Source organism: Gymnoscopelus braueri, assembly GCF_963280865.1.
Source record: "Gymnoscopelus braueri genome assembly, chromosome: 19".
In the NCBI taxonomy this organism is placed as follows: domain Eukaryota; kingdom Metazoa; phylum Chordata; class Actinopteri; order Myctophiformes; family Myctophidae; genus Gymnoscopelus; species Gymnoscopelus braueri.
In genome coordinates, this window is record NC_137621.1 from 8,115,801 (window position 1) to 8,142,474 (window position 26,674).

A 26,674-nucleotide genomic window follows, 5' to 3' on the forward strand; every position below is an offset into this window, starting at 1 on the left:
TATACCATTTGACAAGATAGGGGAGATACAAGCAGTTGTGAAGAATGAAATACCCTGTGAAAGCAATCATTTTGCATTGGTAGTTATTTTACTGAAATTTAATAACAGAATAATCAACGCAGATAGACAGAGACATTCATGGATTTATTTTTTATTAAAAAAATATATATATATATAATTTTTTTTTTCTTTTTTTTTTCCTGGAGCCAGGGTATGGCAGCTGCCATAGCCTGCCATACCCAATTGGCGCCTCTGACACACACACACACACACACACACACACACACACACACAAACACACTCTGTTTAGTTCTTGTTTTTGCCGTCTCCACAGTGAGGTCACTGGCGTCGCTCTGATAGTAAGGCACTCAATCCAATTAAAAATCTGAATCTAATGAAAGTAAATACACACACCCACTTGTTTACACTGTCACACACACACACATTTACACTGACACACACACACCGATCATTTACACTGACACACACACACACACAGAGCATCCAAACCAATTAAAATCCGCTAAAGCATTAATGAAATCTAGAATCAAAAAGTTTTATATGAGACAGAAGGAACGCTTCACTCCCCACGAGGAGGCCGGGAGAGTCATTAGTCACACACACACACACACACACACACACACACACACACACACACACACACACACACACACACACACACACACACACACACACACACACACACACACACACACACACACACACACACACACACACACACCAAGGTAGATTAAATCCAAATGGCGTCTCATTACAATTATACTTCATTGTTGCGAGATTACCTTCCTATTTTATATGCAAAACTCTCTCTCTCTCTCTCTCTCTCTCTCTCTCTCTCTCTGTGGGTACAGTAGTTATGTAGAACGATAATTAGCAGTGGTGTAAAGTAACCAGGTACTTTTACTCAAGTACTGTACTAATTATTTACTTGAGTGTTTCTATTTTTGAATATTTTATACTTCTACTCCAGTATATCTCAGAGGCAAATAGTGTACTTTTTTTTTAAATCTCCACTACAATCATTGAAAAATACAATAAATAATATGAACTGTGAAATGGGACATGATTCTGCACAATGAATACTTTAACTTTTGGTCTTTTAACCACTTCAACCCCATATGGTTGACTGGAGACCCTCAGGGCTCTATACTAGTCTTTTATGTTTTTCTGTTATTGTTATTGTTGCTCTATCAGTGGTGCTCCAACTTTTGTCAAGGACCACCCAAAATGATGTATTTGGCCACGGACCCCCATCTCAAAATGTGTTGTTCCAGGGAACCCCCAGAAGCAAAGATTTGAGTTACAAATGTTTGCTTTAAAAATATATATATATACATTGAAAGACTTGCAAACATTTTCACTATTTCTTAAAAAAATATATAGCATATCTACAAGATCATAGCGCGGCTATGAGCTTGTATATCTGCTATTTTTTGATTAGCCAAATAAATCTTAACATTACATTTAAATTTTAATTGAGGCTTTAAATAATATCTAATATATATATATATATATTTTTTAAACTTTTACTCTTGAATAGAGGACATTTACTCATAACTGTATGTATTTAAATATTGTGGTATTTCTACTTTTACTTCTTCCACCACTGGTAATTAACGAGACAGCATCCTCACTGTCTATTGTGTTTAGCTCTTTAACGATGTTCACAGAGTTTAATTGAGCAGCAGCGTTGTTACACAGAATGGAGTTATAGTTATAGTCCTGGGACACTACGGGCCACCCAGCATTATGACAATTACACTACACAACACACTGCAACCAGCTGAGACGGGGCTGATGTATTTCCTAATTATTCCTTATTTCCTGTGTCATTAAGATGATGATATTTTTACGTTTCATTTGCCGATGTTCTTAGGCTAGAGTAGCCTAGCTAGCGCTCATGTTTGGGCCGAATGAGTGTGTGTGTGAGAGAGAGTTCTAACGCATTCAATCCGGCAACGCATACTGTAACCATTATTTTATACTTTGGGCTATTCAAAAATAGCAGATCTACAAGCTCATAGTGTGGCACCGAGTGCCACGCTATGAGCTTGCAGATCTGCTATTTAAAAAAAAATCTTGAACATTTGTGCAAATCTTTGAATACATTTTTAACTCAAATCTTTGCTTCGGGGGGGTCCCTGGAACAACATATTTTGATGGGGATCGGCGGCCAAAAACATATCATATTGGGGGGTCCTTGACATGAAAAAGTTTGAGCACCACTGATATAGCAACAATAGTTTTCCAGAAAGATTAAGACATTTGTTGAGACATTTGACAGTTCGCTTTACAAAGATGTTTTTCCCCCAAAAAATAACAGATCTACAAGCTCATAGCTTGTACTGTACGTATAATCTGCTATTTTGGAATAGCCCAAAGAAATCTAAAATGACACAGATACCTTCCCGGTCTTAAAGGATTAAGAGACAGAAAGCGGTCGTCTCATAACAGAGACACATAATTGGTGCATTTGTACGTCTTACTCCAAAGCACTTTACAGTGTATTTTACATTCATTACTTTCACACACACACACACACACACACACACACACACACACACACACACACACACACACACACACACACGACAACAACAGAGTAAACCATGCAGCTCATCAGGAGCAGTTCAGTGTCTTGCTAAAGCATTGGTTCTCATAGTGGGGTCCGGGGACCCCCAGGGGTCCTTTGGGGGATACCAGGGGGTCCCCAGAAAAATGTGTTAATATAGCTTCACAATCATTTTTACCATATTTTATATTATGGCTATTGAAAAAAAGCAGATCTGAGCTTGTGGATCTGCTATCTTTGAAAAATCGTGATTTTTTTTTTGCACATTTTTAAATATATATATATATATATTTTAAACGAACATTTGTAACTCCAATATGTGCTTCTGGGGGGTCCCTGGAACAACATATTTTGAGATGGGGGTCCGCGGCCAAATGCATATTATTTTGGGGGTCCTTGACATGAAAATTTGAGAACCACCGTGCTCAAGGACACTTGGACACGAACACAGGAGGAGCCGGGATCGAACCTGCCGATTCCCAAGATTAGAATATGCCAAAAGACATATAGGTCTCATCTGTCAGTCCATGTCCCTTTTATGCCCATACGTGGAGATCGCTGATGTCATCAGTATATGCCCATATATGGGCATTTTCCCTTTTGTGCCCATATATGGAGCTGACTGACTGACTGCCATGACGGCACATTGAGGTTGGAAAAAACAGTCCATATTTGGGCGTAGCTGCATTGGGAACTCCTTATATGGTTATGGTGACGAAGTCGTCTGCCGGCCGGTCGGTCGGTCCTCCGTTAAGCCAATTTTAATATAAGAGCATAGGCTTTGTATAAAGATCCACTCTGTGTGTGTTTTAGGGAGGTCCTGTCATTTGTACTGTAATGTAGATCTGCCAGTTGTTAAATTTTTCTAACTCTTGGCCACTTCGCCCCTTGTGGTTAAATAAAGGTCAAGTGTGTGGCATAGACCACACTACAAGTACTGTATAACACAGACAATGGTGAATGTTATGGTTAATAGTGCTTAGTCTGGACGGCCCATATATAGGGTTAAACATGATAGGGTAAAAACTGTAGAATGTTTATAAAATTGGAATCCTAAAAAGCTGATGTGATAGTAATACAAACGTGTGTCTGCATGTGTGCGTGCCTGCGTGCATGTATGTGCGTGTGTGCGTGCACGTTCCACACTTACTGCATGAGGATGAACAGGACGAGCATAAGCGTTGCCATGACGATGAAGGGCATCCCGGCCACCGTGGTCAAGGTGAGAGGGTAGAGGCCGTTGAAGCAGAGCCCGGCGATCAGAATACACAAGGCCTCTACTGAGGCTGACATGGAGAACATGGCTCCTATAGAGACACATAGAGACATAATGATCAGAATACACAAAGCCTCTACTGAGGCTGACATGGAGAACATGGCTCCTATAGAGACACATAGAGACATAATGATCAGAATACACAAAGCCTCTACTGAGGCTGACATGGAGAACATAGCTCCTATAGAGACACATAGACATAATGATCAGAATACACAAGGCCTCTACTGAGGCTGACATGGAGAACATGGCTCCTATAGAGACACACATAGACATAATGATCAGAATACACAAGGATCAGAATACACAAGGCCTCTACTGAGGCTGACATGGAGACATGGAGCTGACATGGAGAACATGGCTCCTATAGTCTTTAAACAACTGTCCTCCTATCTCCACCAGAACAACCTCCTGGACTCCAACCAGTCTGGGTTCAAAGTGGGTCACTCGACAGAGACTGCCCTCCTGGCAGTGACGGAGTCGCTCCATGCCGCTAGAGCGAACTCTCTCTCCTCCGTTCTGATACTCCTGGACCTGTCTGCAGCGTTCGACACGGTGAACCATCAGATCCTCCTCTCCACCCTCGAGGGGATGGGTGTCTCGGGCTCTGCACTCTCCCTGTTTGCATCCTACCTGACGGGTCGCTCCTATCAGGTGATGCTGAGAGGGTCTGTGTCAGAACCACACAGGCTCACAACTGGGGTTCCCCAAGGCTCGGTTCTGGGTCCTCTTCTTTTCTCTCTCTACACTACATCTCTGGGTGCTGTCATCCACTCTCATGGCTTTTCCTACCACTGCTATGCCGATGACACCCAGCTAATCCTCTCATTCCCCCCCTCTGATACCCAGGTGGAGGCACGCATTGCTGCTTGTCTGGCTGACATCTCGGAGTGGATGTCGACAAACCACCTGAAGCTCAACCTGGACAAGACCGAGCTGATGTTCCTCCCGGGGAAGGGCTGTCCGCACCGAGACATGGCCATCACCATTGATAATGCTGTGGTGACCTCAACTCGGACTGCGAAGAATCTGGGTGTGACCCTGGACGATCAACTGACGTTCTCGGCAAACATCGCATCAGTGACGAGGTCCTGCAGATTCCTGCTCTACAACATCAGGAGGATTCGCCCCTTCCTCACGGAGAAGGCAGCCCAGGTGCTCATCCAGGCTCTCGTCATCTCCCGCCTGGACTACTGCAACTCCCTCCTTGCTGGTGCTCCGGCATCTGCCATCAGACCTCTGGAGCTTGTTCAGAAAGCTGCGGCTCGTCTGGTGTTCAACCGCCCCAAGTTCTCCCACACAACCATCCTTCTCCGCTCTCTACACTGGCTCCCCGTAGCGGCTCGCATCCAGTTCAAAACCCTGGTGCTAGCCTATAGGGCAGTGAAAGGAACAGCTCCTTCCTACCTCCGGGCTATGGTCGATGCCTACACCCCTGCCCGACCACTTCGGTCTGCCACCTCGGGGCGACTGATTGCCTCGTCACTCAAGGGTCCTTCTGGCCGATCCACACGGTCACGACTCTTTTCTGTTCTGGCCCCACAGTGGTGGAATGAACTTCCCACTGATGTTAGGACAGCAGAGTCACTGCCCATATTTCGCCGCAGGCTGAAAACCCACCTCTTCAGGAAACACTACCTTTCCTCTCTGCCTGACCTACTTGTTGTTAACTAGTTGTACGAACGCTTGTTTTCTATTGCTGTATTGTTTATTGGATTATTGGATTGTCTATTGGATCTTGTTTAGTCGATACACTTATTTGTTTTAGCTCATGCTCATTTGATTTAGCTATTTTGTGTCATCTGTTTAAGGAAATAGGTAGCTGATATATTGCACTTTTACCTTAGCGCTAGGTATACTCTTGGTTGCTTGTTTTTGCAGAAAATGCACTAAAGACTTCTGGTGATTAGTAGTTTTCGTTCCCTACCTATGTTGAATACACTTATTGTAAGTCGCTTTGGATAAAAGCGTCTGCTAAATGACTGTAATGTAATGTAATGTATAGAGACACATAGAGACATAATGAACACTATATCATTGCTCTCGGTCAGAAACCTGATCTACAATGCGTCGCATCGCGACCTTGTAGATCGGCTATTTTCAAATGGCCGAAATGTATATAGGGCTGAAGTGGTTAATGTATGTTTTGTAATAATAATCAAAATCTACAAAGTAACTAGTAACTAAAATATTCAAATAATTGTAGGGGAGTAAAAGTACAATATTTGCCTCCGAGATGTAGTGCAGTAAAAGTACTGAAAACTGGAAATACCACTGGTACTTGGTCTGCTCTCGTTTCCTTCTAAAATCTACACCAAATCAAAAAGCTTCGTGAGCTTGTAGATCGCCTATTTTCAGCGAATGTTCCCCCCCCCCCCCCGGGAATAGGGACGCTAGGGCTCAAGAGGTTAAAAAAACATAATCTATGTGATTTAGTTGGTGAACTCAGACGGCCCCCAATTGTTACATGAAATGTGAAAAGGAGATAAAAGGCTGCATGAGCAAATGGACCATCGTGCTCTTACACAGTGTGCCTGAGGCCATTTAGATGTTAGACAGTCACGGGTCACACTGATGAAAAGAGAGACACTTTATCACATTATATCCGGGAACGCATCTGTGTCACTTTTGATTTCTTTGGCTATTCAAAAATAGCAGATCTACGAGCTCATAGCACGGCACCGAGTGCCGCGCTACGAGCTCGTAGATCTGCTATTTTTGAAAAATCTTGAAAATGTGTGCAAATCTTTGAATATCTATTTGATATTGAATTTATATATATTTCTAAAGCGAACATTTTTAACTAAAATCTTTGCTACGGATTCTACAAATGTCTTCTAATAAGTTATTTTTAAAAACGTATGTTGCTATGTGGTTCTCCAACCTTTTCCATGTCAAGGACCCTCAAAATGTATATGTATTTGGCCCCGGACCCCCATCTCAAAATATGTTGTTCCAGGGACCCCCCCAGAAGCAAAGATTTGAGTTACAAATGTTCGCTTTAAGAATAATATTCAAAGATTTGCACAAAGTTCCAAGATTTCCCAAAAATAGCAGATCTACAAGCTCATAGCACGGCACTCGGTGCCACGCTATGAGCTTGTATATCTGCTATTTTTTAGCAGCTAAAGTATGAAATAATGGTTAAAGCGGTTAAAATCTAAAATGACAATGGGTTAAAAAAAGGGAACAGTGCTATCAGAAAGGTTTTGATTCATACAGGGAACCAGATAAAAGACAGACGTTATATTAGAAAAGCACATTTGCAAATGTGCTGCTATTCGCTCTTCCATTCAGTGACCTATAACTGAAGCGTTTAAGTGGCCGTATAGTTATTGAACGTTTCTAAATATGACACTGAAAGTACAGACTGAGGTCATTTTAAACACATTAACCGTGGTCAGGGTTAATGGAGATTAGGGGCCTGCGAGTAAGGTGGAGTGGCCTTTTATAAAACAAAAAACAAAACAAAAACAAACAGCAATAGCGGTAATTTAAAGTAAAGAAAAAGATAATCTGATTATAGATGTGTCAAATGTTTTTAAAATAAGGCCCGGGCGGCTGGCGTAGCCGTCTGGGCACCTATAGGCTGGTAATCCACACGCGCGTCGTGGGTTCGAGTCTAGATCCCTACGACCTTTGCTGAGTGTCACCCACCATCTCTCTCCCCGTTTCCTGTCAGTCTACTGTTCATCTATCAATAAAGGCAGAAAAAGCCAAAAAAATTGGAGTGCCGAAAACGGTCCGGACCGTTTTTGACCCAATTTAATTTTTATACGTGGGGCCCACGTGGGGCCCACGTGGGGCCCACGTGGGGCGCTCTAACGAAACTTTGGGATCATCCAAGGAGTCTCTGAGAAGGAGAGGCCGGATGTGGATCCATGTAAAAAAATCCTTCCGGTCGGCCTTTCCAATGTTAACTCCTTGACTAAAAGCTTAATATCTCCATTTCTTTTTAACGTGGTGGAAGCGAGCCGTTTTCGATCGGCGATCACTCTGCAATGGAGGATCGCGTTAGAAAATATTATTGTTCCAGGCGTTAGTCGGGACCCTCCGCCGTCTCGCACGCACGCTTTGTTTACATGCACTTCCGCGTCGGGGCTTCTACAGCACGAAACGTATCAACGTAAGTGGATGGAAGAATAGCAAGCACTGAACGTATAATATTTTAATAAACCTCTGGCACCCAATGTGCCAGAGAATAAAGAATAATAAATAAATAACAAAGAATAATAAACTAGCAAATCCACTTAACAAGCATCTTTTCAAACATTGTGGTATTGCTTTTGAAAGACCCGTCTGAAGTTTTGAATGACATCACTTTGTAGTTATTACCTATACCCCAGTGGTTCTCAACGTGCGGTCTAGGGACCCCCAGGGGTGTCCCCAGTTATAGGTAAAACATTGGCATGTTATAGTGCCACCATGAGCCCTATTTTGATAAATGTAGGATGGCGTTTCTTCCTTGGCCAATAGTGGGAATGCATGTGCAAAGTTTCACGGCAAACGGATGCTGCGTTCATGATTTGAGGCATTTCGTTTATAACGGAACACTCCTGCAAACTTTGGAAGCCAATCTTAGTCAATCAGGGTGGAATAATATGACAAATCGGACAGAACTGTCTTGAACACGACTATGGAGATAATGTGTACCGATTTGCGTGATGTTTGGACAAAATCTGTGGGAGAAATTTATAAGAATCTGTGTAAAAATAGGCCTCCTTGTGGCGCTATAACAGGCTGATGTGAAACATTTGGGGCAAGGGTTCTGCTCTGGCATCCAGGGAGTGTGTGCGCAGTTTCACGTCGATCGTGCCAGCGGTGCCAGAGATTATCTGTACACAGAAGGACAGACACACACACACACACACACGGATGGAAGGACATCCGCCTTCGGCCTGGCGGAAACAATAACAAAGAATGAGACAAACACAACCAAAACTATAAAAAACAACAACAAAAATCTTCCAATACATTAGTACTCTAGATTTAGGCTGGAGGAACCATAGGCTTTCCAAGGCATAGAGGGGCGGATCCAAACCTAGCGCTGGGAGCCAACGCTCCCTATTGCTTCACCAATCTAGCGACGCCCCTGACTCTGATTGGTTAGGAACATACAAGGTTCACTCCCACTCCCACTCCCATTCCTGCAACGTTACCCGAGGCTTTTTTTCTTTTGAAAAAAAAAAAAAGGCATGGGTTCCCGAGGCTACTCAAGAGTAGACACGAGCAAGACATGGATGGCAACTGGGATGAGAACCAATGTTTCTAATCTTGGAAGAGAGATAAGGTGATCTGATTTCAGCAAATCCATGTCCGTGTTCCTTGGTAAAAAAAACAAGCTGGTCTGGATCACGTGGGGACCCCTACTGTACATTAGAGAGCCAGTGATAAAGGTCTAATTCCTAACAGTGTACGAGGTCTTTCTGCCATTTGTACCGTCCCTCCAACCACTACGTGAAACAAGGCCATGTGTGCCTTGGGATTCTGTGACAACCACACATTATTATTGCAATATACATAAATGCCTACACAACACGTATTTATTACTTTTTACACGTACACTATATCAGTACTTTGTGCGGACCGATTTCCCAATACTCTGCAATACAATACTAACACTCAATATTTTCGCTACTTTCAAAATGGTGACTCTATTTTGGGCATGTCCATTATAGGCGAAATATTTACATTATTATCGTTATTATTATTGTTATTGTTATTATTGTTATTGTCATTATTATTACTATCATCATTATTATTATTATCGGGCGATACGGTGGCTGTGGCCTTGAGCTCCACCCTTAGCGTGCAGAAGGGACAGGTGGTCCTCACGCTGGTCAGCCAGTGGTCCACGCAGGCGGCGTGGAAGGCGTGGGAACAGGGCAGCACCCTGAGCGCGTCTCCCGGCTCGTACTCCGCCAGGCAGATGGCGCACAGCTCGTACGTCGTCGCCGCGTCGCCGTCGCCGTCCTCCTCCCCCGCCCGGTACGCGCGGAGGGGGGGGAGGTTCCTCAGCAGGGCGTGGCTCCTTCGGGCCCGGCGGAGGTCGCGCGCGAACGCGGCGACCCTGAAGACCGCGCCGAGGACGGCGAAGTTGAAGAGGAACAGGCCCAGCCAGCTCCTCAAGACGGCGGTGAGGAGGCGGAGGTCGATGGGGACGGTGAGGACGACGTCGCCCAGGTCGGCGTCGCAATCGAGCGTCTCTCTCAGAGCGTTGGCGGTGTCCTCGCAGCCGAGCGCGGCCGCTGCTTTCATCAGCATCCATCGCTGGAGGAGCCGCACCGCCTCACCGACGGGTCCCGCTCCGACGATCGATTGGCCGGGGGCGGGGGCCGCGTCGCGAACGAGGTCCGCCTCCTCCTCCTCCTCCTCGGGGGACCCCTCGGCGGCTTCCCGAGCGCCGAGGACCCTGAGGTCGAGGGCGCATCGGACGCCCTGGAGGAGGATGGAGCTGCGGGACGGCGGCGCGGCGGCGGCCACGACGGGCCAGAAATAGCAGGCGTTCTCTGCCCGGGCGAGAACCAGGGTGTGCTTGGTCAGACGCCAGGGGAAAGGCTCCTGAGGGCGGTCCACGTTCTCCTCCCTGACGTCCACGACGACGGGCAGCAGGGCGACCACGGCGAGGAGGAACACGGTAAAGCTAACGACCTGTTTTACAGACGGCATCGCGATTAAAAACTCAATTAACACGTTGAAGAGCTGCTCACATGCTTATATATCCCCCAAACTCTCCCAAGTTGGCACGGCTGCAAGCTTATTGGACAGTGGAATGTGACGTCATTTCACGTGTCTATGGTAAAACCGTTGAACCAGAGCCTTCTATGGTCAAGCCTTACACCCCCTGCCCGACCACTTCGGTCTGCTTCCTCGAGGCGACTGGTTGCCCCGTCGCTCAGTGGTCCTTCTGGCCGATCTACGCGGTCACGGCTTTTCTCTGTTCTGACCCCACAGTGGTGGAATGAACTCCCCACAGGACAGCAGAGTCACTGCCCATCTTTCGCCGCAGGCTGAAAACCCACCTCTTCAGGAAACACTACCCTGACCCTTCCTCTTAGCCTTGCCAGACAGACAGACAGACAGACAGACAGACAGACAGACAGACAGAGAGAGCGACACAGACAGACAGTGTGTTTTGCATATAAAATAGGAAGGTAATCACGCAACAATAAAGTATAATTGTAATGAGACGCCATTTGGATTTAATCTACCTTGATGTGTGTGTGTGTATGTGTGTTGTACCTTGTTCATGTGGCTCTACTATAGCAGAACACAGGGATCTGATCACAGCCTGGGCGATGCCTGATGGAGCCCCGATCACACACACTGCAGACAGAGCATTGTACACCGTTACACCACACACACACACACACACACACACACACACACACACACACACACACACACACACACACACACACACACACACACACACACACACACACACACACACACACACACACACACACACACACACACACACACACACACACACACACACACAACAGAGAATTGTAAACTGTCAGACTAGAGCAGTGGTTCTCAAACATTTTCATGAAAATGTCCACCGAATTGTTGTCGTTGTTTTTTTCGTAAATTAAACGCCCTACTTGATCACACTACAGCGTCACACGAAAGCATCAAAAGTAGCAGATCTACAAGCTCGAAACGCGCCGCGTTTCGAGCTTGTAGATCTACTACTTTTGCCATTTTTTTTTGGGAATCCTGAACAGTAACAGTTTTGGACATATGAGGTTTCCATCCGACAAAGACGATATGTATTTGGTTGCCAGGGACCCCCATAAGAGAAGATTGGTCAACATATAGTTAAACTTTTTTCGAAAAATACCTGACCTACAAGTTCACATTATGAGTTGAGCTTGTAAATCAGTTATTTTTGAAGTAGCCGACAAATGCATTCTTGTTTAAAGTGTTTAAAGCTGGGGACCGCCCCAGAACCCCTTTAAAGTTGATGCTTTTGTACGATGCTGTAGTGTGATCAAGTATGCCGTTAATTTACGAAAAAAAATACACACAAAAAATGTAATATGGAGATAAGAGGTTTTTCTGCCCGACAGCAACGATATAATAATGTGTGATTACATCAGCAGGTGCGGTGCAACAAAGCCGGTGAGGAATACAAAACCAGGCAGCCTTAACTTGGAGACATCTTTTTTTCAGAAGCCATCAATTTAGAAGCAGATTCTACGATTGCACATGATATGCTGGAAGCTGTCCTGAATGACAATCTCACTTTATACCCCTTCAACCCGGGAACTCATCCGTGTCATTTTAACATTTCTTTGGCCATTCAAAAATACATTATTATTATTATTTATTTATTTTTGAAAGTGTGTGCAAATCTTTGCATATATATATATATACTGTATATACATTTTTAACTCAAATCTTTGCTTCTGGGGGGTTTCCTGGAACAAAATATTTTGAGATGGGGGGTCCGCGGCCAAATTCATTTTGGGTGGTCCTTGACATGAAAAAGTTTGAGAACCACTGATATTCTAGCATAAGTTAAAAATATATATATATTAGGATTTAGGGCACGCTCCCACCGCGTTAAGACCTGGAACGCATCTGTGTCACTTTTTGATTTGAGCTAAAAAGCATTATTTTACACTTTTGGCTATTTAAAAATAGCAGATATACAAGCTCATAGCGTGGCACCGAGTGCCGCGCTACGAGCTTGTATATCTGCTATTTTTGAAAAATCGTGAAATTTTGGAGGTCCTTGACATGAAAAGGTTTGAGAACCACTGATATAGAAACCTATGTTTTTTCAGAAAACTGTTAGGATTTAGAAGACATTTTGTAGAATCACCAAACCACCAGGTTTTATTTTACCTCTGGGGCGGAATCTGCCAATGCTTTGTCAATGCAAATGCGTGGATTCATGGAAAAAATATGCAAGACCATGACTCCACGCATTTGCGTTGACAAAGCATTGGCAGATTCCGCCCCAGAGGTAAAATAAAAGTGCGGTGGCCCACCAAGAGTTGGCTGGCCGCTGTTTGCAGAATCTGCCAATGCATTGTCAATGTAAATGCGTTGATTCACGCAAGAGCAGATTTTTCCGCTGGTCGCGCAGACCTTGCGTTTATCTGCTCTCCACGACTAAGCATAAAACTGCTGGAGGCAGGCGCTGATTTTCTCCCTCTGTCCAATAGGGTGAGTCGAAGGCAGACCGTCTCAAGACTCAGGAAGCAACATGGTGCTCAAGGCATAGACATATAAAAGGTAGACGCCTCATTCGGCTCTGAAGCGTCTGTATCTCGGGCGCGCTTCCTGCTTCCGCAGGGCTGCCGTGTGCGTCACACACGCGGAAGTTCGGTAGGCCAATCAGAGGCAGGCGGGGGCGGGTCTTTTTGTAACCCAGCTCTTAACCCAGCTCTTAACCCTTTGAGAGGCAGCAGCTGACAGCTGTGCGCAGCATCTAGTTAGTTGGAACTTGGCAAACTCCACACTCTATTTGTGAAATTCAAATAAGAGACTGGTCCTTTTTCATATCAAGGTCCATTATTTATTCAGCATTTGAGTCACGGAACACCGTTTGATAAGCTTTAGCCTCTCACACCCAAAACGTAGAATATGTTATCGTTCGATAAGCTGTTGTCAAAATAACAATTGTTTACGTTCTCTAATTGTGTACTTGTTTAGTAAGTAATGCAGATGTTTAACAATTTGACTCTTGACAGTGTGAAATGTTATACTCAAGATTTAAAGATCTATAAGGGTCCATTTGGTTATTATCAACTCTCCATCATTTAGCTGGGTACCACCTGGAACCCCCTCAATGACCACTGGTGGTTCCCGGGCCACTGGTTGAGAACCATTGCACTGACAAGTCCCGGAAAAGACGCACTGTGATTGGCCAGTAGTCAACGCACTGTGAGCGCTGTGATTGGCCAGTAGTCACTTTGAGTGACAGGTTCCCTGCGGAAGACGGAAGAGCCGCCGTGTATTGCGATACAAGTCGCCCCAATGAACTGCAGAGGCCAATGAGGTATCTAGGTTTCTAATATCTATGGCTCAAGGCAGCAGGCACAGGGCTACGGGGAGGCTCCTGAAAAGTGAGTGACAGGCGCGACACTACGCTACGCTACGGGGGAGGCTCCTGAAAAGTGAGTGACAGGCGCGACACTCCCGTTTTTTAGAATCCGCTGGCTGCAAAAAACTGTGGCCGCGCACAACCTGCGTTTATCAGCGGCCAGCCAACTCTTGGTGGGAGCGCGCCCTGAGAAGATATTTGTAGAATCGCCAGAACCAAAGTTTTCATGTTTTCAAGTTCAAATATTCGCTTAAAAAGAAATATATATACAGTATATATTCAAAGATTTGCAAAAATGTTCACGATTTAAAAAATTTAATAGCAGATCTACAAGATCTTAGCGCGGCACTTGGTGCCGTGCTAAGAGCTTGTAGATCTGCTATTTTTTGAAAAGCCCAGAGTATAAAATAATGGTTATAGCTAAAAAAAAATCGAAAATGACACAGTATGCGTTCCCGGATATAATGGGTTAAAGACATACCTGCCAACATTCCTGATTTTAGCAGGAGCCTGAATTTTAACCTTACATTTAACATACAACGTTTTGTTTTATTTGTTTGTCAATTTAACATTTAACCTTACAACGTTTAAAGGACAACTTTGGATTACAACAAGGGTTATTTTATTAGTTTGTAATGATAATAATTAAAAGATGAGTTTAAAAAAAAAATCATGTATTGCTTTCCAAGTTACGTATAGGCCTAAGTTATAGGCCAAAACGTGAATCTGCCTGTTACAGCGATTTTGTTTGTTTTAACCAAAGAAATATTACTTACCCTACCCTTTAAATAATTCATGACAAAGAAAACACACAGACAAAAATGGATAAGGCCCTCTACATGCTCCAGTTTTAGTCATCCACCCAGTAGAATACTATGAAATGACGTCATTGAGCCGCGGTGCTGAGCGTCTCACCGGGTCAGCTCAGCCCATCTACTGTAGCTGTTTTTACTCTCCGTACTGGCTGCTGCCAACTCTCCCACGCTGTTGGACGCTAGAGACGGTGTGATTCATTCATTCAGACCAGAGCGACTGGAAGCAGACTTTTGGGCAGAAGAATTTACACAAAGAATAGAGTACTGACGTCACTCGCTCATCCCCTGGGCAGTGGTGTAAAGTAACTAAGTACATTTACTCAATTACTGTACCTAAAGGTAGGGTAAGTGATACTTTTTTGTATTTGTTTTTCTTTTTGTTAAAAGGTTAAAGTACTGTACTATATTCTGATAGTAATCATTGCTACAGAGCGTTTGTTCGGTCACATGGGTCTCTCCAGCTCTTTAGTAAACACAATATAGTACATGTTCAGGTAGGTGACCACATTTAAGCCAATCAGGAGAGAGCACTGAAAATGCATTTTCTGTTTAATAAAGCGCTGGAGAGACATGGGAGACTCCTTATATGGACAGGACACTCTATAGTAACGAGTACTATCAGAACATAGACCCATTTTGCAATTATTTAAATAATTAACCTCCCTTAAATACTGTTTTGAGGTACTTTTACTTTACTGGAGTATTTCCATTTTCGATACTTTTACTTCTACTCCACTACATCTCAGAGCAAATATTGTACTTTCACTCCACTACAATTATTTGAAAACTTTAGTTACTAGTTACTTTGCAGATAGAAATTATTACATTATAAAAAATACATTAACCACTTTAGCCCTATTTTATACCTTGGCTATTTGAAAATAGCCGATCTACAAGCTCGTGATGCGACGCGTTGTGGAATAGAAGTAAAAATACAGGGTGCTTCTTGAGGACACACTACATAGTGACTGCACCTGTTTCATGTAACACTATGTTCATTTGCATCTGTGACATTGTAATGTGATTCAAATGTTTGTTATTGTTTCTCATTATGTATGTACTTTATATGTTGTTATCAGGGCGTCCTTGAAAAAAGAGAGCTTGCTCTCAATGGGCTTCCCTGAATAAATAGAGGGAAAAGAAAGAAAAGAAAGAAAATACTCAAGTAAAGTAAAAGTACCTCGACATTTTACCTAAGTACGGTACTTGAGTAAATGTACTTAGTTACTTTACACCAGTGCCGTTTGGTTGGCAGCATAGAATGAGTATGATGGTGTCTTATCAATAAGGAACTTTAGGTTGATATTAGGGAGGAAGGGTGTATGGCTGGAGTTGGAGCATGTAGGAGCCTTAGGGGTTAAGTTTAGTGCAGGCGTCTTCAACGTTTTCAGGCCAAAGGACCCCTTATCTGAGAGAGAGATGAAGTAGGGACCCCCCCCCCCCTGCCCACTATATATAGTATAAAATGGTGATGCAGATTAGACATTTTCATAGGTTTCTTAGACAGCTTCATAGACTTATTTGACAGCACTGTCATCTGTGTATGTTGAATTCATGTGTATTTTCATACATTTAACAACTTGAACCAACAGTACTTAGTCTGCTCTTTTTTCTACCTCTCCAGTCTCCACAAACATCTCTGCCAAAAATAGCCAATCTACAAGCTCACAACGCCTCGCGCTGCGAGGCGTTGTGAGCTCGTAGATTGGCTATTTTTGACTAATGTTATACTTAGAATATGGATGCTATAGGGTTAATGTAAAAAACATGACCCTGTCACACAAAGATTCGGCGGACCCCCTGTAGTAACTCTGAGGATCCCCTAGAGGGGTCCCGGACCCCCTGTTGAAGACCCCTGGTTTAGTGTGTTTGGGTTGAGTGTATCTCACCTAGAAACACCATCCACGTGTTGGTAGAAAAAGCCATTGTAAAGAGCGAGGCTGCCCTGCAGAGGGCGCTCACCTTGGCCAGAGTCTGCTCTGCGACGCACTTCATCAAGACAGGAAACACAAAGAGCAACACCACACCCTGGAACACACACACACACACACACACACACACATAGATATTAGAAACCTAGATACCTCATTGGCCTCTGCAGTTCATTGGGGCGACTTGTATCGCAATACACGGCGGCACTTCAGTCTTCCGCAGGGAACCTGTCACTCAAAGTGACTACTGGCCAATCACAGCGCTCACAGTGCGTTGACTACTGGCCAATCACAGTGCGTCTTTTCCGGGACTTGTCAGTGCAATGGTTCTCAACCAGTGGTCCGGGAACCACCAGTGGTCCTTGGGGGGGTTCCAGGTGGTACCCAGCTAAATGATGGAGAGTTGATAACCAAATGGACCCTTATAGATCTTTAAATCTTGAGTATAACATTTCACACTGTCAAGAGTCAAATTGTTAAACATCTGCATTACTTACTAAACAAGTACACAATTAGAGAACGTAAACAATTGTTATTTTGACAACATCTTATCGAAAGATAACATATTCTATGTTTTGGGTGTGAGAGGCTAAAGCTTATCAAACGGTGTTCCGTGACTCAAATGCTGAATAAATAATGGACCTTGATATGAAAAAGGACCATGTCTCTTATTTGTATTTCACAAATAGAGTGTGGAGTTTGCCAAGTTCCAACTAACTAGATGCTGCGCACAGCTGCTGCCTCTTAAAGGGTTAAAAGCTGGGTTACAAAATGACCCGCCCCCACCTGCCTCTGATTGGCCTACCGAACTTCCGCGTGTGTGACGCACACGGCAGCCCTGCGGAAGCAGGAAGCGCGGCCGAGATACACACGCTTCAGAGCCGAATGAGGCGTCTACCTTTATATGTCTATGCACACACACACACACACGTCTCTGTGGGGTGGAAACCATAGATATAGAAACCTAGATACCTCATTGACCGCAGCAGTTCATTGGAGCGACCTGTATCGTGGCCGCCCGCCAGTTTCAGCCTGTAAAAAATAAAAATAATAATAATAACAGATCTACAAACTCACGTTTTGAATTTAAGTCTTCAATTTCAGTTAGTTATAATTATTAGAGTCTTATAGTATTTGCCAGTTTATTTTATTTTGTATTAGTAATACAAACGCGTGGGTGAGTGCGTGCGCGCGCACGTGTGTGCGTGTGTGTGCATGTGTGCGTGCATGTACATACGTGCGTGCGCACGTGTGTGTGTGTGTGTGTGCACGGTGTATGTTTGTGCATGTGCCTTGTGTAAACCTCATGCGGTCACACACTGCGGTACAGTGCTGTTCTGAATCCGAATGTGAAGGCGTTCATGTATGTATTTATTCTATAGGGACAGGCTGAGCATCATGGTGTCTCTGGCAGGGGGAAAGCTTGTATGTCCAAAACTATTACTTAACAGGAAATAAAAATAAAAAATAACTTCATGTTCCAATGTAGTTATTATTTAGTCACAAGCTCTCATTAATACTTAAAAAATATATATATATTTATAAAACCCACAGACACACTTAAATCTTTACTCTGTAACTTTCCTCTTCTACCCCAGATTTGAACCCGGTTTCCTGCACAAATGCTGACACGTTTACCATTGAGCTAATAGAGCCGGCCTGCTTGCTCAGGGGATAAATTGAATCTTGACCATCAGGTCAAAATTCGTCTAAATGTCTCGATAGAAGAGCAGTGAGACAAAATACATCCACCCAAATTATATAAGTTATATTGTATTAACATACTCTACCATACAGATTATAAGTTATATTGTATTAACATACTCTACCATACAGATTGTATAAATGATATTGTATTAACATACTCTACCATACAGATTTGGGAATAAAAAAAGTTACATAGTGCCAGTTTAACCACTTTCACTTTAGAAATGGCAACAATACCAGATCTACAAGCTCACACGGATCACTTCTCTAGGCAATTATTTTTTACGGGGAAAAAAGTTTAAATATGGTGAGATATCTGCGTGACAACGAGACAATGCATGTATCACAGCATATAACGGATGCTAATGTGCAACAACACCCATCCCTAGAGAAATGCTACACTGTAGCTGAAACCCCAGCATTAACACTTAACAAAGCGTTACTGACAAAGTATATGGACACTCTCTGACTCACATTGTGTGAGACGTACATTAAAATACATAACTTGCAGAACATGCATTCAGACGAGGAAGGAACGCAGCCCCGTTCAGCTTAACTCATTCAATCCGGGAAAGCATTTGTGTCATTTCAGATTTATTTGGCTATTCAAAAATAGCAGATCTACAAGCTCAAAGTGTGGCACCGAGTGCCACACTATGAGCTTGTAAATCTATAAAAAAAATTAAAAAGTGTCTAAATCTTTGAATACATACATTTTAAAGCGAAGATGGGGGTCCGCGGCCAAATACATATCTAAAGAATGTTTTCTAAATCCAAACAGTGTGTTGCTATATCAGTGGTGCTCCAACTTTTCAATGTCAAAAAATATGTTGTTCCCCCAGAAGCACAAATCGGAGTTAAAAATGTCCACTTCAAAACATATATTGAAAGATTTGCACACATGTTCCACGATTTAAAAAAAATAGCAGATATACAAGCTTGTAGATCTGCTATTTTTGAATAGCCAAAGTATAAAATAATGGTTATAACTCAAATCTAAAAATGACACAGATGCGTTCCCAGATTGAATGGGTTAATAGCATATATACAGTGTGTATAAAATATGCAGAGTGTACGTTTTTGCATAATATGTAGAAAAGATACAGTATGTCCGTAAAAATGTGAAAAATGATGTGCAGAGAGAGAGAAGAATGGAGGGTGTGAATTATGTGTGAATAAGGAATGCATATTATGTCGTCTGTCGGCAGGACACCTCGAATGTCTAAAACTGTTACTTTTCAGGATTCAAATTCAATAAACAGCAAAAGCAGCAGATCTACAAGCTCGAAACGCGTCGCTTCACGCCGCGTTTCGAGCTTGTAGATCATGCTTTTGTGTGACACTGTAGTATGATCAAGTACTGTATAGGGCGTTAATTTACAAAAGAAAAAACACAAAAAGTCACAAAATATGGAGATATGTGGTTTCTGCCCGACAGCAACGATTGTACAGTACCAAGATTTGAGTTAAAAAAAAAATATATATTCAAAGATTTGCACAAGTTTTCACGATTATTTTTTTTTGCAGATCTACAAGCTCAGAGCCATGCTGTGAGCTTGTAAATCTGCTATTTTTAAATAGCCAAATAAATCTTAAAATGACAAAGATGTGTTCCCGGTCTTAACTCTTTAACTGCCAGAGTATATACACAATCTACCCCCTTCCCTGCCATAGACAATACATTGCAAAAATAGGTAAAATGTGAATTTTGTCTCCGTTTATTTTTTAACATTGAAGTGAATGGAGCAAAAAATCTTCGCATCGCGTTATCTCCTGCTTCCTTTGTGATAAACGAAAAATTAAAAAAGCCAAAAAAAAATGAAAAAAAAATCGCGTGTTTCTCGTCGACGGCTGGCTGAGCCATGCAGAGAAAAACGAGAAATCTCGTCAATGGCAGGTAAAGAGTTGTTAATGGATTCATGCTTTTTATGTGACGCTGTAGTGTGATCAAGTATAGGCCAAAACAAAACAAAACACAAAAAGTTAGAATATTGGAGATGAGAGGTTTCTCCTCTGACAGCGACCATATAATTCAGCTGGAGATAAAAACACGGTCCCCGTCCCACCGCTTTGGGACCCCCCGCCTCTTCAGAGCGGACCACAGGTCCCCGTCCCCCCGCTTTGGGACCCCTGCCTCTTCAGAGCGGACCACAGGTCCCCGTCCCCCCGCTTTGGGACCCCCCGCCTCTTCAGAGCGGACCACAGGTCCCCGTCCCCCCGCTTTGGGACCCCTGCCTCTTCAGAGCAGACCACAGGTCCCCGTCCCCCCGCTTTGGGACCCCCGCCTCTTCAGAGCAGACCACAGGTCCCCGTCCCCCCGCTTTGGGACCCCCCGCCTCTTCAGAGCAGACCACAGGTCCCCGTCCCCCCGCTTTGGGACCCCCCGCCTCTTCAGAGCGGACCACAGGTCCCCGTCCCCCCGCTTTGGGACCCCCCGCCTCTTCAGAGCAGACCACAGGTCCCCGTCCCCCCGCTTTGGGACCCCCTGCCTCTTCAGAGCGGACCACAGGTCCCCGTCCCCCCGCTTTGGGACCCCCCGCCTCTTCAGAGCAGACCACAGGTCCCCGTCCCCCCGCTTTGGGACCCCCCGCCTCTTCAGAGTGGACCACAGGTCCCAGCACAATGAAGCCAGTAATGGACATGATCTGCAACAGTTCCTGGGGGCCGTCCCATCTCTCACTCCAAGGGAATGACATTCTGACAGTGGTGGAAAAAGTACTCACATCTTTTTTACTTAAGTGAAAGTATCCATAGACCGCCGAAGTCTGACGTCATTTACACATCCTTTGTTTGTCTACCTGGTTTGCAGTTTTCCACCCCCGTTCTGAATCCCATAGACGTATTTAATATCGCGTCAAATAAGAACTGTGTTCCAAAAATAAACAAATGACCCCGGCGTGTTGACTCTTATGGATATGAAGCATCAACTGACGGTGAGAAAACGCTAATGTTACTTCCGCCGAATTAGTTACATTTTCGCCAGAAACAGACTGTATCAAATATAAGTGACTGACTATCATAAACGATACAGAACCCCCTCCCTGACAATAACGCCGACACGCGGTGTTTATTTTTGGACCACAATTCTTATATGAGACGATTCTAAGATGACCCAATGTTATTCTCCATAGAGAAATTACTTCCGCAAACCTGGGGATGAACGAGTCACGTCAGGACTTCGGTGCTCTATACTGCAGTTAGTCCGTGAGCCAGGACCCCAAAAATGGGGTCATCATTACCATCTGGGGGGAATAATTCTCATAGTGATTTTTGGGTAGGTATACACCCCTAGAGCTAGGAAAAATGTGATAGCCTTGCATCGGTGGTAGCTATCTGTGTGTTATCACTCCTTTTATAACCACAAGCCAAAACACAGTTTTCAAAATCCGAATGAAGCATTCTACTTCAAACTGATGGTTCTCTCTTATTATTGACCCTCTCTCACTGAAAAATGGTTGGGATAAAGCTCAGACTATATATTGTCCAGAAAGGTTGTTAAAATTTGCATATCTAGAATATTTTTCTATTACAGGCAGTGACAACATAGTGACTATATGTGACATAAGATGTACTTTGGTTTTAATGAAAGATGGAACACAAAGGGTTCCTTTGTAAATTACCTATAGATTTAAAACCATGTTAGATTCTAAGGAAATGTATTATGAAATTCAATAAACAGAATATAGTGCAATGGGTAAGAAAATATCCAATTTTTTACTTTTAATCCGCTTGTCTTAGAATACCTCTGTTTAATACCTCTTTTTTAGGGTTTTCATATGTAGAATCCATTCCTGATGTTATTTTTTTAATATCAGGTCAATCATGTCAAAGGTCAGGTCAAGGTTAAAATTGACCTCTGGGAGAACAACAAATGGAAACAACTTGATGAACATTCATGGTTCACTATTCATGATTTTGTTTTGTGAAAAGTGTCATTAACATGTCACAAGAACTGGTATTCATAATAACATGAATGTAAAATGATATAATCTAATGTCAAATATGTATCTTTTGCAACTACATCTGTATTCTCCAACCCACATCCTGTTCTACCTCATCCTTACAAGTATCCTCCTTATTAACATCACTCCTCATCTGTAGCTTGAACATATCATCAGTAACCATCTTCACCAGAGCAGTTACAGTACATCAGTGATGTACTTCTCACTCTCTGTGCCCTAAATTGATATTGCACCATGTCACATAGCTCTGACGGTGGGGTCACCCTTAGCAATGACAGGAACAAGAATATCCTAGATCTCCTATCCAAATTTTGTGACATCAAACGACTTGTCAGGTGGGGCTTGGTGGTCTGCCACTTTCCACAACATCACTTGTAAATAAATGAGCCCACATGTGGTGCAACAGGTTGGTCGGTGTTGGAGGAAGGGCCATTGACTTGTGGCACCCACCTCACCCAGCACATCAGGGTAGCCTGGGAAGTTCCCTGCCAGCAAAGTGTAGTGTGCTCTGATCTTGCCTTTGTCATACATATAAGACTGTCCCATCCCAATGCTCCATCTATACTTTACACTGTAGGTCCACCTGATACACCCCAATACACAGCATACAACAGGACAAGAACATCAGTGTAATCACTGAGCATGTGTATCACACCCTTTCCAGAGATGGCTGCATCAGGGATATAGGAACTCATGGTGATGTCTGCCTCATCATGACTAAATGCAGTATCTATCGTCAGCACTGAAGGTGTACAACATGCTCAACGGCTTCTGCTTAATGTTCTTACTCTTCATGATGACATCTCATGTGGGTAAAGGACATTACTATTCACAACAGCATGGGGGCAAATTAGCCAAGGATGGGATTGAAGAGATGATCTTTCTGTGTGTGAGGAATCCTACACCCCAATATTTTATGACCAAGACACACCAGTGCTTCAACTCTCCCTCTGTTTCTGCACATTTTGGGGAAGGCTTCAGTCCACTCCACTCACATGCATCATGACAGCATCTTTCCTGATCGTTATGGCAGTCTGCTCCCCAGACTGGTCAGCAGAGACAGTGATCCAGAATCCATCATGGTGCCGACAGACAAGGTCTAGCTTAGCCTCTATGCTATGGCATGGAGCACATGCATCTTCAGCAGGCACTGGGTTAGATATCAAGCACACTGCACATGGCCAGCATGGAAGAAGTGCTTCAGTCATGTGCTTCATGAGAGAAAAGGTGAAGTTAATGTCAATGTATCTCCCTGCGCATTCAAACTGGTGGATGTGAAGTGTAGGAAGAAGTTGTCTACCCACTGTCAGCCAGTAGGATGGAGATGTGCAGTGTCCAGGTAGGCTACTGCTGTATCTGTTCAAATGTCTTTGGCCAAGTTGATAGAAACCACTTCAGAGTGCTGCTGATACACTCAGGACCACTGAACTTGCCTGTCATGTTCTGCAACCACATGCATTTCCACTTCCAGTGCTGAACCTTGCATCAGTTTTGCAATGCAGCTGAAGAATGACTGTATAACATGCATCCCACCGGGATGCACAATTACATTATAGAGCTTATATACCTGCAAGGTGTCAACAAACGGCTCCATGTCAATTGTGAGGTGAATAGGGCCTGCTGTACATGTCAACCAGTGACCATATCTGCTGCCTGCTTGGACACCTGGTTGGACGATAAGGTGCGAGAGAGACCTTGACCTGACCTTTAGCACATAGGCCAAAGACTGACCAGCAAGTCAAAATATAACATTAGAAATAGATTCTACACCTATGAATGCCCCCCCCCCAGGTCCCCATATGAATCACGTTCACGAAGTTCACAGATTCCCTCACACAACTGCAATATTTTGTTGTTTTTAACATAATTTAGTACAATGGAACATCACCATGGGATGGACACCATCTTTGATTTGGCAATAAAAAATTAACTGATGGTAATTTCACTGATTCAGCCATATTTCTTGAACCCTAAGACCTAGTTTTAGACACCAAAACCACCTTTCTAGGTTGAACAGTATCATAAAGCCATTTAAGCTCCTGGCAGTCATATTGGACGCCATCTTGAAAATGATGGCTTTACGAGAAATATAATTTCCTAGATTTTTTTGTATGTTCTTAAGCATGCCTAGACGTACCAGAACCAATTGAAAAACCTTTTGTATATTTTTTTTTGGGGGGGGTTAATAGTATGTTTTCATATATTGACCCATGTAATTTTCGCCTAGTGTTATAACATAAAATGCATGATAGCACCCATAAAGCTACCATTGGTGCAAGGCTATCACATATTTTCTAACTCTAGACATGCATACCTTGACAAAAATCACTATGAGCATTATTCCCCTCAGATGGTAATGACCAACCCCCCTGGCTCACGGACTAAGTGTAGAAATACTCTGTTACAAGTAAAAAGTCCAGAATTCTAAATGTACTTGAGTAAAAGTACAAAAGTATTGGCATCAAAATGTACTTAGAAGGTACTCATTATGCACAATGTCCCATTTCACAAGTTTGCAAATGTATAAAAATCTTTTTGAAAATAGCAGATCTACAAGCTCACAATGCGTCGCGATTTCAAATGGCCGAAATGTATATAGGGCTGAAGTGGTTAATGCATGTTTTGTAATAATAATCCAAATCTACAAAGTAACTAGTAACTAAAGTTTTCAAATAGTTGTAGTAAAAAGTACAATATTTGCCTCTGAGATGTAGAGGAGGAGAAGTAAAAATACAGACAAATTGGAAATACTCCAGTAAAGTAAAAAAAAATACCTCAAAATTGTACTTAAGTACAGTACTTGAGTAAATGTACCTAGTTACTTTTACACCACTGCATCCGATCCCCGCCCCCTCTTACTTCAGGGAATGACTTTTTCTAAGGAGTTCCGGGGAGATTCCTTTGAGCGAATAGCTGCTGTTTTTTTTTTACGAGGCGGTAGTATATTATGTTTTAGTCTTTCTTTGGAATTGCTCCCCTCAGGATTGTTTTTTTCCCGGGGCCCAGGCAGACAGACAGACACATGCTTAAACCATTCAATCCAGGGAACGCATCTCTGTCATTATAGATTTCTTTGGGCTATTCAAAAATAGCAGATATACAAGCTCATAGAGCGGCACCGAGTGCCGCGCTATGAGCTTGTAGATCTGCTATTTTTGAGGAACAAATCGTGAAGATGAGTGCAAATCTTTGAATATATTTTTTCTTTGTTTCTTACCTGTTAGGATTTAGAAGACATTTGTAGAATCCCCCAGAAGCAAAGATTTGGGTTAAAATATTTAAAAAAATATATATATATATTTAAAGATCCAAAAAAGATCCAAAACAGATCTACAAGCTCGTAGCGCGGCACTCGGTGCCGCGCTATGTGCTTGTAGATCTGCTGTTTTTGAATAACCAAAATATAAAATAATGGTTACACCGATGCGTTCCCGGTCTTAATGGGTTAAATCCTAACGGTCTGAAGATCTCATTAAATAAAGCTTCCACCTGGAGCTTGAACTCAAACCCTGATTCCCGGGGTTTTGCAGGCAGAGAGAATTATGGGATACACAGCAGGTCCAGAGTGGGCTTAACCTAGACCTGGTGGCTCTCAATGTTTTTCATGTCAAGGACCCCCGAAATAATATGTATTCCCCCCCCACCACCCCCCCCCCCACCATCTCAAAATATGTTGTGCCAGGGAGGGACCTCCAGGCGCAAAGATTTCGGTTAAAAATGTTCGCTTTTAGGAAATATATATTTTCAAAGATTTGCACAAATCTTCAAAATATTTCCAAAATAGCAGATCTACAAGCTCATGAGTGTGTAGATCTGCTATTTTGTCAATGGCCAAAGTATAAAATATGGTTAATAAAGTGGTATTGATTTACAATCTCAGACAGACAGACAGACAGACAGACAGACAGACAGACAGACAGACAGACAGACAAACAGTTAGATATATTAGGTAAATAGACAGACAGATAGATAGATACTGTAGACTGACAGACAGACAGACAGACAGACAGATAGACAGACAGACAGACAGACAGATGCTGGTGCAGGGCGACAGGAACCCAGTGATTAGAAGGCTATAGAGTTTGAGTGCCTTGCTCAAGGGCACGTCAGGGGTAGTTATTATCCAATAGAAAAGGCCGTTATGGCTGTGGGCCGCTATCAGAGACACACTATTAACCATCAATCATCACACACACACACACACACACACACACACACACACACACACACACACACACACACACACACACACACACACACACACACACACACACACACACACACACACACACACACACACACACACACACACACACACACACACACA

General features: G+C 43.2%; 1 protein-coding gene across 1 annotated transcript in view; it reads right to left on the reverse strand.

The window, feature by feature from the left end:
* LOC308074630 (proton-coupled folate transporter) overlaps positions 1-26,674 on the reverse strand; it is a gene marked incomplete at both ends in the record, with an annotated part of 89,348 nt that overhangs the window by 11,824 nt on the left and 50,850 nt on the right. Inside the window, 3 exons of the mRNA XM_080414138.1 lie at positions 3,744-3,900; positions 11,112-11,195; positions 16,637-16,775. Of these exons, the coding sequence (XP_080270264.1) occupies positions 3,744-3,900; positions 11,112-11,195; positions 16,637-16,775 (380 nt within the window). The remainder of the gene's footprint in view (positions 1-3,743; positions 3,901-11,111; positions 11,196-16,636; positions 16,776-26,674) is intronic.